Raw genomic sequence first — 24,059 nt, 5'->3', positions numbered from 1 at the left:
TAGAGCGGAGACTGAGAGCCAGGCTTTCTCGCCCAATATCAGTGTGTGACCTCACAAATGCGCTTTTGGAAGAATGGTCAAAAATTCCCATAAACACACTCCTAAACCTTGTGGACAGCCTTCCCAGAAGAGTTGAAGCTGTTTTAGCTGCAAAGGGTGGACCGACGTCATATTGAACTCTATGGATTAGGAATGGGATGTCACTTAAGCTCATATGTGAGTCAAGGCAGGTGAGCGAATACTTTTGGCAATATAGTGTATGTGGCTGGGTTAAAGATCTGGGGATCAGGACACTACAAGATAGATGGTGGTAGGCAGATCTACGTGCAGGAAGAGTGTTTATTAGCAGGCGCGATATTTATAAAAACAAGCAAAACAGAATCATAAAGCAGAGTATTTAAACAGTGTTATAAACATGGCTAGAAACAAACGTGACAGTGATAATAATAATACTTTGCAAAGCCTCTGTGAAAACAGTGTCCGTGTCTGCATGTGTTAATTGCACTTAAATCAGTATCAGGTGTTTCCCATAACGACTGGGTCCCAAGAGTTCGCACAACACGCTCTGTGAGCGAGCGCGGCTCAAATGCGCAAAGGCGTGACAGTGAAGCATTCACCTGTGTGACCACAACTTTTAGCTCAAATCTATATCACTATGCATCGCCACCGAAATGCCTCATTTTCATTGATAACCCATTGCAAAGCATCGCGAGCTGTAGTGTGACTGTAGCTTCATGAGGCGGATGTGACACTGGATACAACTCAGCAATTGTACTCTACAAGAAGTGAAAATGAGCTACAACTTGGAAAAAAGGCTGCAGCCCAGTGGTTGAGAAACACTGGTTTATATGGTCTCAGTATAGGCTAGTGACAGCTTGAAGCCGAGTGTGAATTTATAGCAGAGTGGAGAAGCAGACAATAAAATTTATATCTTTATTTACATAAGCGAGATGCATTTTTCTCCAGTGTTTCTTTTGAATTTGCTTTTTAAAAAAAATGTGGGATAATTTACTAATACGTTTTACACTCCTCTGGAGCGCCATGTTTAGGAGTGCCTCCATATATATATATATATATATATATATATATATATATATATATATATATATATATATATATATATGCGCACACACACAGTTGCAACCAGAAGTTTACATACAGTTTAGAAAAAGACACAAACCTTTTTTTTTCTCCATGTCTGACAGTACAATTGAGGAACCTTTTACTGTTTTAGGTCAGTTAGGATCAGATGTCAGAATAATCAGAGAGAGAATTTATTAGAGAATTTTTAATTACTTTCATTAAATTCAAACGTTTACATACACTTGGTTAGTATTTGGTAGAATTGCCTTTGAACTGTTTACCTTGGATGAAGCATTTTGGGTCGCCTAGCACAAGTTTCTCACAATACCTTGCTGGAATTTTGGCCCATTCCTCCTGACCGAACTGGTGGAGTTGAGTCAAATCTGTGGGCCTTCTTGTTCGTACACACCTTGTCAGTGCCACCCACAAATTTTCTATAGGGCTGAGGTCAGGGCTTTGTGATGGCCACTCTAATACCGTCACCTTGTTGTCCTTAAGCCAGTTTGCAACTAATTTAGAGGTACACTTGGGGTCATTGTCCATGTGGAAGACCCATCCACGCCCAAGCTTTAACTTTTTGGCTGATGTCTTGTGATGTTGCCTCAATATATCCCCATGATTTTCTTTCTTCATGATGCCGTCTATTTTGTGAAGTGCACCAGTCCCTCCTGCAGCAAAGCAGCCCCAAAACATGATGCTGCCCCCTCATACTTTATGGTTGGGATGGTGTTCTGAGGCTTGCAAGTTTCCCCCTTTCTCCTCCAAACATAACGATGATCATTATGACCAAGCAGTTCAATTTTTGTTTCATCAGACCACAGGACATGTCTCCGGAAATGAAGATCTTTGTCTCCATGTGCAGCTGCAAACTGTAATCTGGCTTTTTTATGGTGTTTTTGGAGCAGTGGCACTCTCCTCGCTGAGTGGCCCTTCAGCTCACGTTGGTACAGAACTCGTTTTACTGCGGATAATGATACTCTCTTACCGGTTTCAGCCAGCATCTTTACAAGGTCTTTTGCTGTTGTTCTGGGATTCATTTGCACATTTTGCACCAAAGCACGTTTATCTCTGGGACACAGAAGCCGTCTCCTTCCTGAGCTGTATGATAGCTGTGTGCTCCCATGGTGTTTATACTTGCATATTATTGTTTGAACAGATGAACGTGGGACCTTCAGGCATCTGCAAATTGTATCCAAGGATGAACCAGACTTGTGAAGATCCACAATTCTTTTCCTGATGTCTTGGTTGATTTCCTTTGATTTTCCCATGATGTCATGCAAAGAGGCCCCTGTGTTTGAAGGTGTGCCTTAAAATACATCCACAGGTGTGCCTCCAATTAAAAATAAATGGCCTTTCGATTTCATAAAATTGGTGAAATTTAGGGGCGGCACGGTGGTATAGTGGTTAGCGCTGTCGCCTCACAGCAAGAAGGTCCTGGGTTCGAGCCCTGGGGCCGGCGAGGGCCTTTCTGTGTGGAGTTTGCATGTTCTCCCCGTGTCCGCGTGGGTTTCCTCCGGGTGCTCCGGTTTCCCCCACAGTCCAAAGACATGCAGGTTAGGCTAATTGGTGACTCTAAATTGACCGTAGGTGTGAATGTGAGTGTGAATGGTTGTCTTTGTCTATGTGTCAGCCCTGTGATGACCTGGCGACTTGTCCAGGGTGTACCCCGCCTTCCGCCCGTAGTCAGCTGGGATAGGCTCCAGCTTGCCTGCGACCCTGTAGAAGGATAAAGCGGCTACAGATAATGAGATGAGATGAGATGGTGAAATTTAGTTCCCTCTGAAATTTGGTCATTGCGATATGTTTATTTTTGTAATATCTTTTAAAAAAAAAAACCCAAGCCATTCTGTGGCTGGGAAGTTATTTAATTTGAGGGGATTCCCTAGCAAATAATGTGCATGAAATCGCTTGCTTCACGCAGTCAAGCAGACAGAGGAAGTCTGTGTGCACATACACATGCTTGCCTGATTTGTTGTCGTTGTCTTCATCTTTTGGGTTTTACGGCAGCTGGCATCCAGTGTTGCATTACTGCCATCTACAGGCTTATTTTGACTGTGCACTGACAGTTACATCATTCTGTTGCTAAACGAACAGCTGATCACACCGAGGTGCTCGCTGACCGCCGATATTTATTAGTTTGGTCCTGTGTTTCCTTTCCTTCACAACATAACGCCTTTTCTTCTCACTTTCAGTTATTGTAGTCGGTCTTTCACGTTTCATTTGCACACTCTCATCCACCATTGTTCTCTCCTGTTTCAAATTTGTATCCCACAATGCCTTGCGTGAATGGGGAAAGCCCACCACGTCATGCATGACGTAATATCTTGAATGAGGTTACAGTGAAGCAGGAAAAAATGGCGGAGAATTTAGAGCCACATGGCTCTAGATTCATTAATTGTTCTTTTAGGGGAAAAAAGTAATAAAATTGGAAGTCTGTGATTCAAATTCAGTAGCTTTCGGTCCACTAAGCAAAATAATTGGGTGTCAGGGAAAATTATTTTTATGCCCTAAACCTGAATAATCTGAAAGGCAGTATACTGTAGCTTTAACTCAAATGATGTCAATTAGCCTATCAGAAGCTCCTAATGCCAAAACATCATCATGTGAAATGCTCCAAGCTGTTTAAAGTCACAGTCAGTTGGGGGCGTCGTGGCTCAGGTGGTTAAGGCGCCATACCATGAATGCGGGCGACCCGGGTTCGATTCCGGCCCGAGGTCATTTCCCGATCCCTTCCCGTCTCTCTCTCCCGCTCATTTCCTGTCTCTACACTGTCCTATCCAATAAAGGTGCAAAAAGCCCAAAAAAATATCTTTAAAAAAAAAAAAAGTCACAGTCAGCTTAGTGTATGTAGACTTTTGACTTTGATGAAAGTGAGTAAAATTCTCTGAAAAATTCTCTCTCTAATTATTCTGACATTTAAAAAAAAACTGGGGCTTCTAATTCACCTAAAACAGTAAAAGTTTCCTCAATTTTACATATATATATATATAAAGTTTGAATGTCTGTACTATTCTAGTTAATCAGCTTGCATGTCCTGAATCCATTTTCTGTGGATGGTGTTGGAATATTGTTAGCACAGCATCAGGTTTGGGTTAAACGCGACCTGCGTAGCCCAAGCGCTCAGCCTGTAGATTCCTTTCAAAGCAATTAGGCTTAAAATGCTTCTCGCAAACAACAGAATTTCTACCAAAGGAGAGAGTTTCTAAAGTGTCACCTGTTCCCAAGTTGTGTAGCTACGGTTTAGCAAGTTGTTTACGTTCTCGGGTATCGGCAATGGAACACAGAAAAAATGCTTTCCCTTATCCATCCATCCATTATCTGCAGCCGCTTATCCCGTTCTACAGGGTCGCAGGCAAGCTGGAGCCTATCCCAGCTGACTACAGGCGAGAGGTGGGGTACACCCTGGACAAGTCTCCAGGTCATCACAGGGCTGACACAGAGACAAACAACCATTCACACTCACATTCACACCTACGGCCAGTTTAGAGTCACCAGTTAACCTAACCTGCATGTCTTTGGACTGTGGGGGAAACCGGAGCACCCGGAGGAAACCCACGCGGACACGGGGAGAACATGCAAACTCCACACAGAAAGGCCCTCGCAACCTGCTGGGCTCGAACCCAGAACTTTCTTGCTGTGAGGCAACAGTGCTAACCACTACACCACCGTGCCGCCGCTTTCCCTTATTATCACATTTATTATTTTTGCAACCATAAGCTTTACACTCCTCTATTTTTCAACATTTTGTACATCCAGCTACATCACAGTGTCAGGATCAGTAAGCCAATCAAGATACATGAAACCTATCAACAATACTACGCCAGTCACCGCCCACAAAATGGCACACACCCACACTGCTTTATGCAACACAGTGTGAAAGTACAGGGAAGTCAAAATGCATTTGGGCAAAATGTGTAATATTTCCAGCCGATGTTTATTATTCATTGCGGGTACTGTTTAAAAGAGTGGAGCTTATTTTAACAGCAAAGTGGCATTAAATCTGGAATGCGATATACAGCAAGGACATATGGGCGTGATAGTCGGGGTGCAGATACTTTTGGCCGTATAGTGTAACATGTAGAACCTTGGACACATTTTGCGTTCAGTGATCACACCCTGACCTACACAGGAGAAGGGGTGGAGCCACATAAAAGTACTGAGGTTTAGGTTATGCTGAAGTGTGTAAATGATGCTACTATATGTACCAGACAAAAACCTGGGTTTTCATGTTGCTCCTGTGGTGCTCATTTAATGCACAGGTTCCCAGTCATGCTCCTCTTTCATCCTGCTCTTACACACGTCACCTTAGGAAGAGCTTCTTAGCTGAAGAGTTGAATCAATTGTGTTAGACAGAAAAACACCAAAATGTGCAGGTTTTCCAGGAGCAGGGTTGAGAACCTGTGGTTTAATGGTTCAGTGACGTGAGGAACCAATAAGTAATCCATCCATCCATTATCTGTAGCTGCTTATCCTGTGCAGGGTCGCGGGCAAGCTGGAGCCTATCCCAGCTGACTATGGGCGAAAGGCGGGGTACACCCTGGACAAGTTGCTAGATCATCGCAGGGCTCACACATAGACACAGACAACCATTCACACTCACATTCACACCTACGGTCAATTTAGAGTCACCAATTAGCCTAACCTGCATGTCTTTGGACTGTGGGGGAAACCGGAGCACCCGGAGGAAACCCACGCGGACACGGAGAGAATGTGTAAACTCCACATAGAAAGGCCCACGTCAGCTTCTGGGCTCGAACCCAGAACCTTCTTGCTGTGAAGCGACAGTGCTAACCACTACACCACCGTACCGCCCGTTTAGTAATTTTAAGCCAATTTTATTTGTAAAGCACTTTTAATCATAGACATGGTCACAAATGAGCTTGACAGAAATATATACATTTTAAACTTATGAATTTATAAATGAATCCCTAATGAGCAAGCCTGAGGTGAAGATGGCAAGAAAAAAAAAACTGAGACATCATGAGGAAGAAACCTTGAGAGAAACCAGACTCCGAAGGAACCCAGCCTCATTTGGGTTATAACAGGCAGTGTGATTTTTCTGTTCTTTTGAAAACCGTGACACTTTTCTCTCTGTTATTTTACCATTAGCCTTCAGTCCGAGACCTACAAAAATTGGGTACATCATACGAAATAGTTTAAAATACAACATTAAACAATCATTGCTCTCTGATGTCATCAGTGTGTGCCTCTGGCTCCTCCCACTCCTTGTTCAGCCATGTTTAGAGTTTGACACGAAGCCTTTGTGTCAAACACAAAGTTACAGGACAAAGTTAAAATCAAACCTCTAAGGTTTATTTTTACATATTCTCCAGCAATGCTTTATAAAAGGTTTATTCAGTGTTTATGGATATATTATAAATGCTCTATGTAGCGACTCATCAAGTAATAATCTTACAGTGAACTTCAGGAAGTTCCTGTTTGATTTTTTTTTTCTTGTTCCATGGTTTAAAACTCAAAGAAAGAAACAGAGAAGCTGATTAACCCTGACCGGTGGCTGTGCTTCATGGGCGGCACGGTGGTGTAGTGGTTAGCACAGTCGCCTCACAGCAAGAAGGTTCTGGGTTCAAACTCAGCGGCCGGCGAGGGCCTTTCTGTGTGGCGTTTGCATGTTCTCCCCGTGTCTGCGTGGGTTTCCTCCGGGTGCTCTGGTTTCCCCCACAGTCCAAAGACATGCGGTTAGGTTAATATGGGACGGCCTTGGGCTGAGGTGCCCTTGAGCAAAGCAGCTAACTCCCAACTGCTCCCCGGGCACTGTTAGCATGACTGCTCTGGGTATGTGTGTGTGCATGTGTGTGTTCACTGCTTCAGATGGGTTAAATGCAGAAAGGAAATTTCACAAGTGTGTGATGAATAAAGTTGTTCTTTCTTTCTTTCTTTCTTTCTTTCTTTCTTCATGCTGCCCAGACTTGTGTGTATTTGCATAAACACTATTAATATCAACACTATTCATCTGGAAATTCTACACGTTATAATTTTATCTCCTTTAGTCATCCTGATCTTTCTGCATGTGGATTAATTTTCCCTGTTAAAGTGTTAAAGTGAGTCGTAGCGTTTCACACATGCCCATCTTTCTATAGAACATCATTACCAATTCTGAGTCACGGTTCTGCAGTACAGGATCCATGGAGTGATGTCGTGACATTAATGCTGTTCTAATGAGTATGATGTTGCTGGAAAGGGCATGATGATGTGAAACTCTGAGGAAAAACATGAACCCTAAAACTGAACTCTAATCACATGTCTGAGGCTGAAATCACACAAAAAAGCTACTTTTTATTGCAGTCATAAAAACATTAGTAAAATATTTTGTATTTTTGTATTATTTTGATACAGAGAGGTGAGAGATGATTGATGTTGGTGTAAAGGAGATCTGCTGATGTTCTCAGAGGATTTGCTGTAGAATTTGTTACTCACTCAGTGCTGCATTGTTTTTTGTAGAAAGGTACTGATGTGAGATGTTTCAGGTATGCAGGAGAAACTGCATCACTTTGTAGAGAGAACACACACACTGTGGATGCAGCTGATTGGCCAATGATGACATCATTGCTCTGTCTCTAGTGATGAAGCTTTCCTCTCAGGCAGTTTGTTTTGTTCTCTCTCTCTCTCTCTCTCTCTCTCTCTCTCTCTCTCTCTCACACACACACACCCTGAGGTCATGTTTCTCTTTCTAGAACCTTTCATGGTTTTGTTCATCCATAATTCCTTTATTCCTTCAACCTTCTTTAACCTCTCTCTCTCTCTCTCTCTCTCTCTCTCTCTCTCTCTCTCAGACATCATCTGGATGACATCATGCACTGAGTGTATGCAGAATACCAGATGAGGTGTGTGTGTTCATCTCCTTCACCTCCCTTCCAGCTCCTCCCCCTCCTCCAGTAAAAACATCCACTACAGGGAATGTTATAGGGAACCTTATGCCCTTTGAGTTCACTCTGGGAGAACGCTGCGTTCTGTGAGCACTCGACAGTGAGAGAGAACCACATTCTGTTCTGTCACGTAACAGAAATGTGTGTAAAGCTAAAAGTGCTTGTATTAAGTGGATGAGAAGCTGTGTGTGAAATGCCTCACGTAGTTTAGTGTTTAATGACATGAATCTGGCAGAACACTTGTGAAAGATGAATGTTTAAATGCTTGATAATAAACCCGAGAACTCTACTGGAACCATACAGCATTATCATTTTGCGCGCGTGCATGCGTACACACACACACACAGCACAGCAAAATCATCAGGTAAAAATGCAAGTGCTTAAATAAAACCAGTGTATGCAGTTTACTGTTCTACTAATCAACAGATTTAAAAATAACAAATAAAATGTGTCATACGTATGGGCAATAAAATATTATAAATATAACAATAATATACAGTATATAAATATACAAATATTAAAACCAGACGTATACATTATTAATAATTAAACAAATGACTAAATAAGTCAGTTACACATAGAAAAATAAAAATGTTTAAATTAGTTAAAATAATTTTCAAAAAATAACAGTGATAAAACTTTAAAAATTCAAATATCCATCCATTATCTTATCCAGTTCTACAGGGTCACAGGCAAGCTGGAGCCTATCCCAGCTGAATATGGGCGAGAGGCGGGGTACACCCTGGACAAGTCACCAGGTTATTGCAGAGACAAACAACCATTCACACTCACATTCACACCTACGGTCAATTTAGAGTCACCAATTATCCTAACTTGCATGTCTTTGGAATGTGGGGGAAACCGGAGCACCCGGAGGAGACCCATGCAGACACAGGGAGAACATGCAAACTCCACACAGAAAGGCTCTCGCTGGCCACTGGGCTCGAACCCGGACCTTCTTGCTGTGAGGCGACAGCGCTAACCACTACACCACCGTGCCACCCTCAAAATTCAAATAATATTTAAAAAATAGATCCTTTAATAATTAATTCCTAGTATGGTAGAGTATGGTAGAGTGTTGCACAGCATGGTAGAGTGTGGTAGAGTATGTTGGAGAACAGTAGAATATGGTAGAGTGTTGCACAGCATGGTAGAGTGTGGTAGAGTATGGTGGAGAACAGTAGAGTATGGTGGAGTGTGGTAGAGTGTGCTGGAGTACAGTAGGGTATGGTGGAGTACGGCAGAGTATGTTGGAGTACAGTGGAGTGTGTTGGAGTACAGTGGAGTGTAGTGGAGTGTGTTGGAGTACAGTAGAGTATGGTGGAGTGCTGTGGAGTATGTTGGAGTACAGTAGAGTATGGTGGATTGTGGTAGAGGATGGCAGAGGATGGCAAAGCATGGTAGAGTGTGGTAGAGAACGGTAGAGTATGGTAGAGTGTGGTGGAATATGGTGAAGCTTGGTCGAGTATGGCACCACACCATGAGGTAGTGGAGTGTGATAGAGTATTTTTAAAGTGTGGCACAGTACAGTGACGTATGTTCGAATATGGCAGAATGTGGGACAGTATGGTGGAGCATGGTATGGCAAAGTGTGGTAGAGTGTTTTCAGAGTGTGGCAGATTATGGTGGAGTATGGTAGAATATGGTGGGGTGTTATTAAATTAAGTATAATAAATATAAAACAATAAAGTTTATATATATATATATATATATATATATATATATATATATATATATATATATATATCATTCATTATCTCTAGCCGCTTTATCCTTCTACAGGGTCGCAGGCAAGCTGGAGCCTATCCCAGCTGACTACGGGCGAAAGGCGGGGTACACCCTGGACAAGTCGCCAGGTCATCACAGGGCTGACACATAGACACAGACAACCATTCACACTCACATTCACACCTACGGTCAATTTAGAGTCACCAGTTAACCTAACCTGCATGTCTTTGGACTGTGGGGGAAACCGGAGCACCCGGAGGAAACCCACGCGGACACGGGGAGAACATGCAAACTCCGCACAGAAAGGCCCTCGCCGGCCACAGGGCTCGAACCCGGACCTTCTTGCTGTGAGGCGACAGCGCTAACCACTACACCACCGTGCCGCCCGTAAAAAAATATTAATTGAAAAATAATAAAATAACATTTATAAATATATTTAATAATCATATTTGAGAAAATAAGTTAGGGAGAGACACAGCATCTCAGCTGTACAAGACAAAATCTAAAAGTGTGTGTGATGTTATGGTTAAACGTAAAAATAGTCCACATTAATCTGTGTGTGAGAGAGAGAGAAAGAGAGAGAGAGACAGATGGCTGTGTGTGAGACTGTTGTGTGAGGATCTGGATCTGCTGCTGCTCCGTTGCTGTCACACACTCCTCACACACATGATGACACATACTTTATAATCTCTGCCTCATTATTTATAGAGCTGACATTTCAGATCGATGCTCAGCCGGACAGAACCGGTTCCACACCAGAACCTTTCAGAAATCTCACAATGAATCATGGAGGATCAGAGACACGAGTCTGAGGTGCACAAATTTCTCCACTTACTTTAACCACTTCTGCATTGTTACACGTATATACAGGTGCATTATGGTGATGCTGTTTGCTCTAGAGCACACTCAAAAAAATAAAACACTGGATTTACTTAACCGAGTTATGGCAACCGGTCCAACGAAACTGTGTTAATTTAGATGTATTGAATACAGTTATGTGTTGAAAAACTCAACATAACTGTATTCAATACATCTAAATTAACACAGTTTCGTGGGACCGGTTGCCATAACTCAGTTAAGTAAATCCAATGGTTTTTTTTTTTTTGAGTGCAGGGTTCTCTGCTCTGGTTCTGGAACCTCATTGTGCTGCACACTTTCAGGTTCTTCATTCTCCAAACACACTTGGTTCTGCTTACAGTGAGCTGGATCATGAGCTCCAGAACTGCATCAGGTGTGCAGCACAATGAGCCTCCAGAACCCTGACCTATACCCTGCTCTACACTCTTAGAAAATACTGAATGCTTCAGGGTTCTTCATTTGTCTATAGAGTGTTTTCTTCTCAGAAAGAGTTACAAGTAGGTCCATGTTTTGGAACGTGAGAGCTCATAAGTATCCAATGAAACCTTAAAAACCCTTGAGATACCTTTTTTTTCCTGAACATTATAGGAAGAAATTGTTCTATATAGCGCACTTAAGGGTTCAGTTTGTCTTTCTAGGGGAACCCTAAAATTATTGATAGAACAAGTAGAACCCTTTTAGAAGGCCATGCACCCATAATCAGCCAATGAACCTTTCAAGAACCAAAAGTGACCAAGTGCCAAACAGCTAAATGTTAAGAAGAAAATAATGATCAATAATTTGGAGTTTGCACCACACACTTACCCGGTTCTGTAAGGGTTCTTCAGATAATCAAGGGTTCATTAGCTTCCAAAAAAGGTTCTACTTAGAACCCTTAGTCATTCTGTAGGGTTGCAACACTAGCTGTTACAGTGCGTTGTGGGATTTCAAGAGCATGCTGAATATTCATCACTCCTTATTAAGTGTTCTGGATGGAGAAACATTACACAGAACCAGAAGGAACCAGTGTGAGATTTAACCTTTTTGTCCAGTGAAGTGTCTTGTTTCTACTTTAATGCTTGAGTGAGATGACTTTAATTTCTCACAAAAGTTATCAGTGATGACTCATTAAACATGGCTGATCTGTCATCAACGTTACTGACAAAGAAACGCCTTTATAATGTTCTGCTGCAGAACTCGGAGAAAAGTGTTCTCAGGCATGCAGATTAATAAAAGCCATAAATGTCAGTGTTTTATTTTGTATCTCAGTTCTAGATCATTTTGAGTTAAAATATTTGAACCTCCTGCAGAAATCAGCAGAAACTTTTTGAGCAATCTCTACTCTTATTGCAAAATCTCAAATTTAGAACATTTAAGGGTTCTTCTGTAGTCCCTCTGGAGGACTATTTCTGTGTAGAGCCCTAGAAGAGAAAGTGTCGCTATCAGAAAGTTTCCAAGCCTTAACTATCCAAAGAACCCATCCTTCATGCACACTACGGGGAGCAGGGTTCTCCACAGCGTCTCATTTTTCAATTCTAGATTTAGAACAGAATCTGACTTTCTACATAAATGGAAAAAATCATGCTAAAATATTTTTAGTTTAAAAATAAAATATTCAATCATACAAACATCAGGAGAGTGATGAAAGCTCTAAGTGGATGTGTACAGTAGATATTTAGGGGAACCCTTAAAGGGTCTATGGAGAACTTTACGCCTGTGTTTTCCTACTCCAGGGGATTCCAGATAGAAGGGGTTTAGGAAGTTTGTAGCGTCAGGTGTCTTGTTCAGAACACACCTATTCAGTCTAAGAGGATAGAAAATAACCTGATGAAATATTTTAATGAATGAATGAAATATGTTGTAAAATGATTAAAAGAAATAAATCTCTGCATCTCTGAAATGTTCTTAAAGATAAATCTGAAGATGATTAACACTATTCCCTGCACTGTGTTCAGCACATATTGATATGTAAATCTTTGCAGCTCCTCTAACAAAGAGTTAACCACCCCTCTGTCCCCTCGCTCCATTCTCTCAGCCAATCAGAGCGCTGCATTCCTCTCAACCAATCAGAGCGCAGGGAGGTGATGTAATGCTTTAAAGAGCAGAAGTGGTGCTGATGCTGCGCAGTCAAACAGCAGCAAAGAGACGAGACAAAACACACAGACACACAGACATCACTCCAAGGAGCAGAGGTAAGATCTCAGCTTTCCATCAGCACACACACTTAACACACACACACACTCCTAAACTCTTACACACACTCTCACATGCATGTTCTGCTTATTCATCTGCTCAGCACAGATTACAGACAAAGAGCACAGAAGTGATGTAATGAGTTGCTTTAATGCTTTTCCAGTAAATTCTCCAACAACACTATAATCGTGCATGTAAAGTGTATAAATGCATGCAATATTCGATTATAAGTAAATTTAGTTTATAAATATGCATGCATTTCTGAAGCAAGAGAGAGTTGTGCATGTGAGATGACATCATCGGAGAATGACATCATCACATGGTTTGAGTTAGAAGTGCAGAGTGGAAGAGATTAAACTCCTTTCTTTTCATTTATGGCATGTTTCATTTGCAGCCTGTTACATTACATCTATATGAACATGTATGTCATTTTTTGCATTTGCCTATTTAATATGAATCTATAAGAATCAGTCAGTATCATGGTGAATCTTTATGAATCATTATGTATTGTTAGGAATCTTATGAATCCATGCAAATTCTTAACATTTGAACTGGCTTTACAAATCATTTCAAACTGCTATGAATCATTATGAATCATTTGGAATTGTTCATATGAATCATTATGAATCATTTGAGATCATTTAAATGAATCATTATGAATCATTTGGAATCATTATAGTGCATTTAAGTGTGTAACAAGATTTTTTTTTTTTACATAAACTCTGTGTGTGTGTGTGTGCACTTGTGTGCACATAGTGTAGTAGCTGGTGTGTGTGTGCATTGGCCTCTGCAGCCTACGCACACACATATGCATAGTGCTTCAAAACATTAAAATGAATCTGGGAGGAGAAACTCTGCAAAAAAAAAAACAAAATTACTACATTTTGTACAAAAGAGTTTATTAAATTTTATTATTATTATTATTATTATTATTATTATTATTATTATTATTATTATTGTGCATATTGTACAAGTATAATAGTGTATATACTGTATATAGTAACACATACAAGGAAGACATCACACGTCCCAATTCCTGCATGTGTTTAAGTAAAAACTGTGTATTAGATGCAACATTCAATTTTATATTCAATAATATTAAATGTAAAAATGCATTTGTATGAATAATGCATTTTAAGACCTATTGATGACACCATGCACATTTTGGCAAAAAGTCTTATGCATGTTTGATGCACGTTGGCCTACGTGTTAAAATCAGCACGCGCCACTCGTGCAGATTAAATGTGTGTGTGAGAGTGTGTGAAGTGTGGGTGTATGTGTGTAGTGGGATTATGCATGTGGAGGCACAGGGAGAGAGAGAGAGAGAGAGAGAGAGAAGCACACTGAGTGAGTCAACAAGTGTGGGAAGAGGAGACAAAGAAAGAAAAGAGAACAGACAGAACACTCTGCATGAAAGTATGAAAAAAGAATGAAATTAAGGCAGGAAATAAAAGTGAATGCAGTCATTCACTAACAACAATGTGCAGGAGATTTTATGTGCTGCTTTTTAAGATTTAGGCTCATTAATACAACTAATTGTTCACGAATGCAGCATTAGCATTCTTTACAGCAGTAATGTTATTTGCTAGCTTCTAAACTTAGATAATATTATTTTGAGAAAATTTATTTTTATTTCATCAATAAGAATTTGTCTGCAATTAGCATGAGAATGCTCACTTTTAATTCATTAAAGGTTTCACCAGTGACAGGCTGCTTTACTTTGCTGGTGTGAGCAGTTTTTTTTTTTTTTTTTTTTTTTTAACATTTAAAGAAGATAAACCATAGTTAGTAACACAGACACACATCAGTGAGGAATGATGACATCGTCACATGATCTCAGTACCTGATGCCTGATGACATCATTTTTTAAATATTTCCTCACAGGTTCAGTGTAGACTCACCCTCAGAGACAGAACAATGACTCTCGCAGGTATGTATCTGTGTGTGTGTGTGTGTGTGTGTGTGTGTGTGTGTGCGTACATAAAGGATTAAACGTGTCCCTGTGTGTGTGTGTGTGTGTATCTGTGTGTGTGTGTACGTACATAAAGGATTAAACGTGTCCATATGTGTGTGATTTCCTGCAGCGTACAAAGAGAAGATGAAGGAGCTCCCCCTGGTGGCATACTTCTGCTCCTGCATCCTTCCAGAGTCTAAAGAGAAAACCACCAAAAAAACTCACCAAGGTACACACACACATTGATTATGTTGTTCTGTTAATGCAGGGATGTCAATGCAGCATTCTCATTAGAATATTAGGCCACGCCCATTAGGACAGTTATGGAGTTGGTGTTTTTTATTAGAATAAACACAATTAGAGAGGCATTTTTAAAAACTATCTTTTCTACTTCTTTGTTTTATCATGCCTCTGTTCTGTACATGGCCAAAATCATGTGGAGAAAGTAAAGATTTCCCATCAGTCATTTCTCCTAACATTTCATTGGCTATAAAAATGTAAACACATTCATTCAAAACACAAACAATTTCAGTGGGCATTTCACACAATTAACACTGAGCACAAAACATCAACATTATGTTAATCTATGGGATTTGATCTATTTCTGAAAATCCTTGGACCCCGCAGATTGCTGTTTATGGCTAGGAATATAAAACTTCTTCTTCTTCTTCTTCTTCTTGTTAAGGGTGAAGTATGTGGTCTTTCTGTGCAGGCGTGGTGGATCTGAACCTGTGCCTTATCAAAGACATGGAGGTGATTGAGCTGAACAAGCGTTCCTCAGGTCAGGCCTTTGAGGTCATCCTGAGGCCACCATCGTTTGACGGTCAGAGAGAGTTTAATCCCACCATCCCACCCCGCAGAGACCCATCACTGGAGGAGATCCAGAAAAAGCTGGACGCTGCCGAAGAGAGGAGGAAGGTGAGACATCATCGATACTCACTATTACACCAGAGCATTGTTCAATTCTGGATTGTGATTGCTCAGAAAGTGTTGCTTAATTTTCTATAACAGTTGCACTAGTGTCAGAGCTTCTCATCTCATTATCTCTAGCCGCTTTAACCTATTCTACAGGGTCGCAGGCAAGCTGGAGCCTATCCCAGCTGACTACGGGCGAAAGGCGGGGTACACCCTGGACAAGTTACCAGGTCATCACAGGGCTGACACATAGACACAGACAACCATTCACACTCACACCTATGGTCAATTTAGAGTCACCAGTTAACCTAACCTGCATGTCTTTGGACTGTGGGGAAAACCGGAGCACCCGGAGGAAACTCACGCGGACACGGGGAGAACATGCAAACTCCACACAGAAAGGCCCTCGTTGGCCACGGGGCTCGAACCCGGACCTTCTTGCTGTGAGGCGACAGCGCTAACCACTACACCACCGTGCCGCCCTGTCAGAGCTTCTGTTATAGAAAATTTATCAACACCTTCTGACCAATCACAATCCAGAACACATTGCAATTAAGAGTGTTAGCACCTGAATGAATTGTATGGTGTCACAGTGAAACTGTTAGCAATAATTCGCTAATTATCAGCACTAACCCTAGTTATATAATGTTTCTTCTGTTTCAGGGTCAGGAGGCTGAACTTCTGAAACATTTGGCTGAAAAGAGAGAGCACGAGCGTGAAGTGGCTCAGAAAGCCATGGAGGAACACAACAACTTCATCAAAATGGCCAAAGAGAAGCTGGAGCAGAGGATGGAGATCAACAAGGAGAACAGAGAAGCTCACATCGCTGCCATGCTCGAGCGCCTGCAGGAGAAGGTGAGGCATGAACGCTAACATCCACAAACTGTAACCAACACTGACATGCGCCAACGTCCACAAACACTGACATTTGCTGTGGCGACCCATGCTGCTTTGCAGCAGGAGTACTGGTGTTGGTGGGTTGAGCTTGTTGATGGAGATCTCCTGGGCCTGGTTAATCCCTGTCTATAAATGAGGCTTGCATTCATTCAGTCTCTGTCTCTCTTTGCAGTAGCACCTGGCATTTTCTTCTTATTGTTTTATTTATCGTCTCGTCTCGTCTTCTTCCGCTTATCCAGGACCGGGTCGCGGAGGCAGCAGTCTAAGCATGGAAGCCCAAACTTCCCTTTCCCCAGACACCTCGGCCAGCTCCTCGGGAAGAACACCGAGGCGTTCCCAGGCCAGCCGAGAGACATAGTCCCTCCAGCGTGTCCTGGGTCTTCCCCGGGGCCTCCTCCCGGGGGGACATGCCTGGAACACCTCCCCAGGGAGGCGTCCAGGAGGCATCCGAAAAAGATGCCCGAGCCACCTCAGCTGGTTCCTCTCGATGTGGAGGAGCAGCGGCTCTACTCTGAGCTCCTCCCGAGTGACTGTGCTTCTCACCCTATCTCTAAGGGAGCGCCCAGCCACCCTGCGAAGGAAACTCATTTCAGCCGCTTGTATCCGCGATCTTGTTCTTTCTGTCATTACCCAAAGCTCATGACCATAGGTGAGAGTCGGAACGTAGATCGACTGGTAAATTGAGAGCTTCGCCTTTTGGCTCAGCTCCTTCTTCACCACGACGGACCGGTAAAGCGACCGCATCACTGCGGAGGCTGCACCGATCCGCCTGTCGATCTCACGCTCCATCCTTCCCTCACTCGTGAACAAGATCCCAAGATACTTAAACTCCTCCACTTGAGGCAGGACTTCTCCACCAACCTGGAGAGGGCAAGCCACCCTTTTCCGGTCGAGAACCATGGCCTCGGACTTGGAGGTGCTGATTCTCATCCCAGCCGCTTCACACTCGACTGCAAACCGCCCCAGTGCATGCTGAAGGTCCTGGTTTGAAGAAGCCAACAGGACAACATCATCCGCAAAAAGCAGAGATGAAATCCTGTGGTTCCCAAACAGGATTCCTTCCGGCCCCTGGCTGCGCCTAGAAATTCTGTCCATAAAAATTATGAACAGAACCGGTGACAACGGGCAGCCCTGACGGAGTCCAACATGCACTGGGAACAGGTCTGACTTACTGCCGGCAATGCGAACCAGACTCCTGCTCTGTTCATACAGGGACCGGACAGCCCTTAGCAAAGAGCCCCGAACCCCATACTCCCGAAGCACCCCCCACAGAATACCACGGGGGACACGGTCGAATGCCTTCTCCAGATCCACAAAGCACATGTGGACTGGTTGGGCAAACTCCCATGAACCCTCGAGCACCCTATGAAGGGTATAGAGCTGGTCCAGTGTTCCGCGACCAGGACGAAAACCGCATTGTTCCTCCTGGATCTGAGGTTCGACTATTGGTCGAATTCTCCTCTCCAGTACCCTGGAGTAAACTTTCCCTGGGAGGCTGAGAAGTGTGATTCCCCTGTAATTGGAGCACACTCTCCGGTCCCCTTTCTTAAAAAGAGGGACCACCACCCCAGTCTGCCACTCCAGAGGCACTGTCCCCGACCGCCACGCGATGTTGCAGAGGCGTGTCAACCAAGACAGCCCCACAACATCCAGAGACTTGAGATACTCAGGGCGGATCTCATCCACCCCCGGTGCCTTGCCACCGAGGAGCTTGCAAACTACCTCAGTGACTTCGGCTTGGGTAATGGACGAGTCCACCTCTGAGTCATCAGCCTCAGTCTCCTCAGTGGAAGACATGACGGTGGGATTGAGGAGATCCTCAAAGTATTCCTTCCACCGCCCGACAATGTCCCCAGTCGAGGTCAACAGCTCCCCACCCGCACTGTAAACAGTGTAGGCAGAGTACTGCTTCCCCCTCCTGAGGCGCCGGACGGTCTGCCAGAATTTCTTCGAAGCCGACCGATAGTCCTTCTCCATGGCCTCCCCGAACTCCTCCCAGTTCCGAGTTTTTGCCTCCGCAACTGCCCGAGCTGCAGCGCGCCTGGCCTGCCGATACCCGTCGGCTGCCTCAGGAGTCCCGGAGGTCAACATGGCCCAATAGGACTCCTTCTTCAGCTTGACGGCATCCCTTACTTCCGGTGTCCACCACCGGGTTCGGGGATTGCCGCCACGACAGGCACCGGAGACCTTGCGGCCACAGCTCCGAACAGCTGCATCCACAATGGAGGTAGAGAACATGGTCCACTCAGACTCAATGTCCCCCGCCTCCCTCGGAAGCTGGGAAAAGCTCTCCCGGAGGTGGGAGTTAAAGACCTCCCCAACAGAGTGCTCGGCCAGACGTTCCCAGCAGACCCTCACCATACGTTTGGGCCTGCCAGGTCTGTCCAGCTTCCTCCTCCGCCAGCGGATCCAACTCACCACCAGGTGGTGATCAGTTGACAACTCAGCCCCTCTCTTCACCCGAGTGTCCAAGACATAGGGTCGGAGATCAGATGACACGACTACAAAGTCGATCATCGACCTCCGACCTAAGGTGTCCTGGTGCCACGTGCACTTATGGACACCCCTATGCTCGAACATGGTGTTCGTTATGGACAAACTGTGACTAGCACAGAAGTCCAATAACAAAACACCACTCGGGTTCAGATCGGGGAGGCCGTTCCTCCCAACCACGCCCCTCCAGGTGTCACTGTCATCGCCCACGTGAGCATTGAAGTCCCCCAGTAGCACAATGGAGTCCCCAGTCTGAGCACCCCTCAGTACCTCTCCCAGGGACTCCAAGAAGGCCGGATACTCTATACTGCTATTTGGCCCGTAGGCACAAACAACAGCAAGAGCCCTCTCCCCAATCCGAAGGCGCAGAGAGGCGACCCTCTCGTTCACTGGGGTAAACTCCAACACATGGCGGCTGAGCTGGGGAGCTATAAGGAAGCCCACACCAGCCCGCCGCCGCTCACCACGGGCGACTCCAGAGAAGTGGAAAGTCCAGCCCCTCTCGAGGAGCTGGGTTCCAGAGCCCAAGCTGTGCGTGGAGGTGAGCCCGACTATCTCTAGCCGGTACCTCTCAACCTCCCGCACAAGCTCAGGCTCCTTCCCCCCCAGCGAAGTGACATTCCATGTCCCAACAGCCAGCCGCTGTGTCCGGGGATCAGGTCGTCGAGGCCCCTGCCTTCGACTGCCACCCAATCCACACTGCACCAAACCCCTACTGCTACCTCTGTGGGTGGTGAACCCACAGGAGGTCGGGCCCACGTCACCTCTTCGGGCTGAGCCCGGCCGGGCCCCATGGGCAAAGGCCCGGCCACCAAGCGCTCGCATACGAGCCCCAACCCCGGGCCTGGCTCCAGGGTGGGGCCCCGGCTGCGTCCTACCGGGCGACGTCACGGTCCTGGATTTTTTCTCCATAGGGGTTTTTTGGTGAACTGCTCTTGGTCTGGCCTGTCACCTAGGACCTGTCTGCCTTGGGAAACCCTAACAGGGGCATAATGCCCCCGACAACATAGCTCCTAGGATCATTCAAGCACACAAACCCCTCCACCACAATAAGGTGGCAGTTCTAGGAGGGGTTGTTTTATTTATGTTCAATAAATTTCTTTTGTTAAAATCACCATGTCCTTCTCCTCCTTTGTCATAACCAAAGGCCAGGTTAAGAAAAGTGGTGGCTCGTTCAGGACCTGGCTCTTGGTTATGACAAAGGAGGAGAAGGACACCGTGATTTTAACAACTTAACAAAAAAAATTTGTTGAACATAAATAAAATAAGAAGAAAGAAGCCGCCGGCTGCCACATCACAGAGGGGTTGCTGCTACTGCAAAGAGAGAAACAGCGACTGAATGAATGTGGCCGAATTTATCGACAGGGTCCAAGTGATCCCCATCAACAAGCTCAACCCACCAACACCAATATTCCTGCTGCAAAGCAGCATGGGCCGCCACAGCACTAACGTCCACAAACATTCGTATGCGCTAATGTTCACTAACGCAAACATGCGCTAACATCCACAAACGCAAACACGCGCTAACATCCACAAACGCAAACACGCGCTAACATCCACAAACGCAAACGCGCGCTAACATCCACAAACGCAAACACGCGCTAACATCCACAAACGCAAACACGCGCTAACATCCACAAACGCAAACACGTGCTAACATGCACTAAAATCCACAGAAAAATACAATGTGCTACCATCCTCAAACACCAACATGCGCTAACGTCCACAAACACTAACTTTCACTAACATCCACAATAATAAAGTTCACAAATGCTAACATCCATGCTAACCAACACTTTAGTGCTGGATCAGTTAGCGTTTACAGCTTGTTAAATGCTAAATGATTTAGCAGGATCTGAAAGACTAACTCACACAAATATGAAGTAAAATGCTAGCACATGCAAACATCATCTGCTAAATATGCTTTTATCCTTTTATACCTGAAGCAATTTGAGTCATTAAATTTAAAAAATTAAATTAAAAGTGGTAGGTAAGTAAGTAAATAACTAACTAAATAAATAGTCAGTAAAAATTATAATCAAGCTAAATGAATAGCAGAATAAATCATGCTAAGTTGTTATGCTAAATCCAACAATGGAGCAATTTAGTCAGATTTGAATATGCTAGCATCTTAAATCACGTTTATATGAGCTAGCATGTGATGCTTGTATGAGCTAGCGTCTCAGTCATGCTAAATTGACTTCGCATTTCAGAACGCACTTAGCATTTGAACTCCACATCATGCAGGCCTTCGTGTAGATTTGTGGCATTGCTAATAATGCTAGTGTGTTTATTGTTGACTTCAGTACAGTGTGTGTGATGTGATATTTAATGGGTTCTTGTCTCTGTTGTTGTTTTTTGTCTTGCAGGAGAAACACGCTGAGGAGGTGAGGAAAACGAAAGCGCAGATGGAGGTGGACTGGCAGTAGAACACAAAAACCCTGTGTTATCCATTTCTTTTTTAATTAATTTAAGATGTCACATGGAGGAAATCTAGTCTGATGGTTGATGTTGTGATGTAACCTTCACTGTATAGGGAACAGGAATGTGTGATTTGGATCGAATTTCTGAGCTTCAGCGTGCGATTTGTGTGCTGGAAAGCCAAATATACACTAGAATAGCGTCAGAGAAAGAAAACTGTTCATTAGCAATTGGCGCATCTTTTATTTCCTTGTCACGTTGACGCTTTTGCATGTTTTTAATCTTACTGAGTTGTGATGTGTCTTTGTGATGATGTAAGAACGTAAACTTGTAGTTTGTGTAGCTACAGTTGGTGTGTATTAGCTTTGTTAGCTTTTTTTGTGTCGGGGGGAAAAATGTAAAATAAAATAGCGACTAGATATCAGAGGAAGTGACACGAGAGACATGTGAACCATGGTGCTAATCCCTGTTTGTTTTAATGCTGCATGACCTGATAAAGTGTGTAAAACTCCGTTTCTGTGTGTGTGCGTGTGTTTTTTATGTGTGTGCGTGTGTTTTGCGTGGTCCTGCTCCTAACCTCGGTGTCTCTGGCCTTTATGTTCCAGGTGCCTTGAGGTCTTCTGAACATTTTGGGATCCCACTCACCAAAGGACTGAATATGATAAAGCCATGAGCTTTATTAGCTTTTTGGGGAAAAACAATTGAACAAAAAACAAGGGAAAATCACAAAACGTTGTGATGTTGTTACTATCGTTACGATGGCTTTGTACGGCCGTTTTTTTGCGAGACAAGAAACAGAGTGACTGGTTTTCCAGCAGAGTCGGAGACAGGAGCAGCGCTAATTTAATACGAAGAGCCAACTGTGCCAAACCTGAGGGTGTGTGTGTGTGTGAGAGAGAGAGAGAGAGAGAGAGAGAGTGTTTTTGGACTTTCTTGTGCCTGTTTTGTTAAAGCGAGACCTCGAATCCTCTTGTTTGCTGTAAATATGTTCCAACGCCTCCATGATCAGCTGGTTTCTGATTTGGCTGTTCGATTTTGCTGTACAGAAATTGTAATATATATTTTAGATGCGAAGGGCATTAAAGAACTGCTGTGTGCTACGGCTTTAGTTTTTTTGTTTCATTCACTCAGCCTTAACACTTAAAACTCTGTGATGGCACTTTCACCATGAAAGATCATGTCTTACATTGAACTGTATATTCGCACCAGCGAGCCACAAAAGTGACACACGAGAGTTACATACGTGTTCAACACACAGCTGCGACTTCAGTGACATTTAAACAGAGAATTTCTCAAATCTATAAACATTAGATGTAACACAGTACTGCGATAAATCAAAACGATCAACTTAAATGACTCCTCAGACTAATCCCGTGGTGCACATGGGTCAACATTTCTTCACAACCTGCAATTAGTTCATAAAAAAAAAGCACAGTTTCATTGTTTCCTGTCATATGTGAACTCTTGTTAAAGATGTACAAAGATGTTAGGAAGAAAAATCAAGCTTGGAAGGATGAAGAAGAAAAAGAAGAAGCCTTTATTTGTCATATGCACACTCAAGCACAATGAAATTCCTCCTCTGCATTTAACCCATCTGAAGCAGTGAAGATATGCATGCACACACACACACACACACACACACCCAGAGCAGTGGGCAGCTATGCTACAGCACCCGGGGAGCAGTTGGGGGTTAGATGCCTTGCACAAGGGCACTTCAGCCCAACCTCAGGCCACGGCTGTCCCATGTTAACCTAATCACATGTCTTTGGACTGTGGGGGAAACCGGAGCACCCGGAGGAAACCCACACAGACACAGGGAGAACATGCAAACTCCACACAGAAAGGCCCTCGTCGGCCACTGGGCTCGAACCCAGGACCTTCTTGCTGTGAGGTGACAGGGCTAACCACTACACCACCCTCCTGCCCTAACGTATCAGGTATTCTTGTTGTTTCTGGTGTGTGTATGTAGCTAGATCAGTTGCCTTGCTTTGCTAATCTATTCTCATATGTCAGTACAAAACTCAGTGTGTAACAGGTAATAAATAACAAACTTTCTAAACAAAAATACTATGTATCACTCATACAGAGGATGGTAAATTAGACATTTCTTAATTTACTATCATTTCTGAATAGGCCACGCCCACAAGAGACAAAGTACAAGCGACTTGAGTGATTTATCACTCGCTTGTGTGAACGCAGTGTTAATTATTTAGGAATTATTTTATATTGAGAATTGACTTTAAATTGTGTCCTGTCACAGAGATCACGGTAAAAAAAATCATGATTGCAAATCCACTTAGAGATTTTTACAGTAAAAAAGAGATGTTTTTGTATTTTGTTTAAATCATACACCAAAAAAAAACCCCACTTTTGACCAATGTAGTCCAGCGATCGACAGGAGTGTGTGAGTCATCAACTGATCCCTGCTGGAAAAAAAATGAGGAAAGAGACACAGGTTTCTGAAGGTTAAAGCAAACACACTGAGGAGTAACATGCAGTAATAATAATAATAATTTATCATCATTTAAAGAGACTGCAGAGTCTCCGGGCCAAAACCAGCAGGCACAAGGACAGTTTCTTTCACCAGGCGGTCAGGAGGCTCAACTCCCTCCCTGTTCTGCCCCACCTCCCCCCTCTGCCCCCTGCTACAGATT

At 43.7% G+C, this 24,059-nt stretch overlaps 1 protein-coding gene across 4 annotated transcripts; it reads left to right on the top strand.

The window, feature by feature from the left end:
- The first annotated feature begins 7,871 nt into the window (after window positions 1–7,871).
- stmn4l (stathmin-like 4, like) lies at window positions 7,872–22,438 on the top strand. Of its 4 annotated transcripts, XM_060932970.1 has the most exons (8): window positions 7,872–7,925; window positions 10,404–10,508; window positions 12,568–12,724; window positions 14,610–14,655; window positions 14,810–14,908; window positions 15,392–15,597; window positions 16,258–16,449; window positions 21,354–21,884. In XM_060932970.1, exons 4-8 carry the CDS (start codon window positions 14,643–14,645, stop codon window positions 21,411–21,413), a joined length of 570 nt encoding a protein of 189 aa, XP_060788953.1. In that variant the 5' UTR covers window positions 7,872–7,925; window positions 10,404–10,508; window positions 12,568–12,724; window positions 14,610–14,642; the 3' UTR covers window positions 21,414–21,884. The 4 variants fall into 4 exon arrangements, with proteins under 4 accessions (XP_060788953.1, XP_060788954.1, XP_060788952.1 ...); XM_060932971.1 differs by lacking the exons at window positions 7,872–7,925; window positions 10,404–10,508 and adding an exon at window positions 22,011–22,438 and having other exon boundaries at window positions 12,444–12,724; window positions 21,354–21,371; XM_060932969.1 differs by lacking the exons at window positions 7,872–7,925; window positions 10,404–10,508 and having other exon boundaries at window positions 12,444–12,724.
- The last annotated feature ends 1,621 nt before the right edge of the window (window positions 22,439–24,059 follow it).

This window comes from Neoarius graeffei, chromosome 11 (assembly GCF_027579695.1).
Source record: "Neoarius graeffei isolate fNeoGra1 chromosome 11, fNeoGra1.pri, whole genome shotgun sequence".
NCBI classification, from domain to species: domain Eukaryota; kingdom Metazoa; phylum Chordata; class Actinopteri; order Siluriformes; family Ariidae; genus Neoarius; species Neoarius graeffei.
The sequence above is the reverse complement of the archived record's forward strand: the minus strand, read 5'-3'. Positions and strand labels throughout refer to the sequence as shown.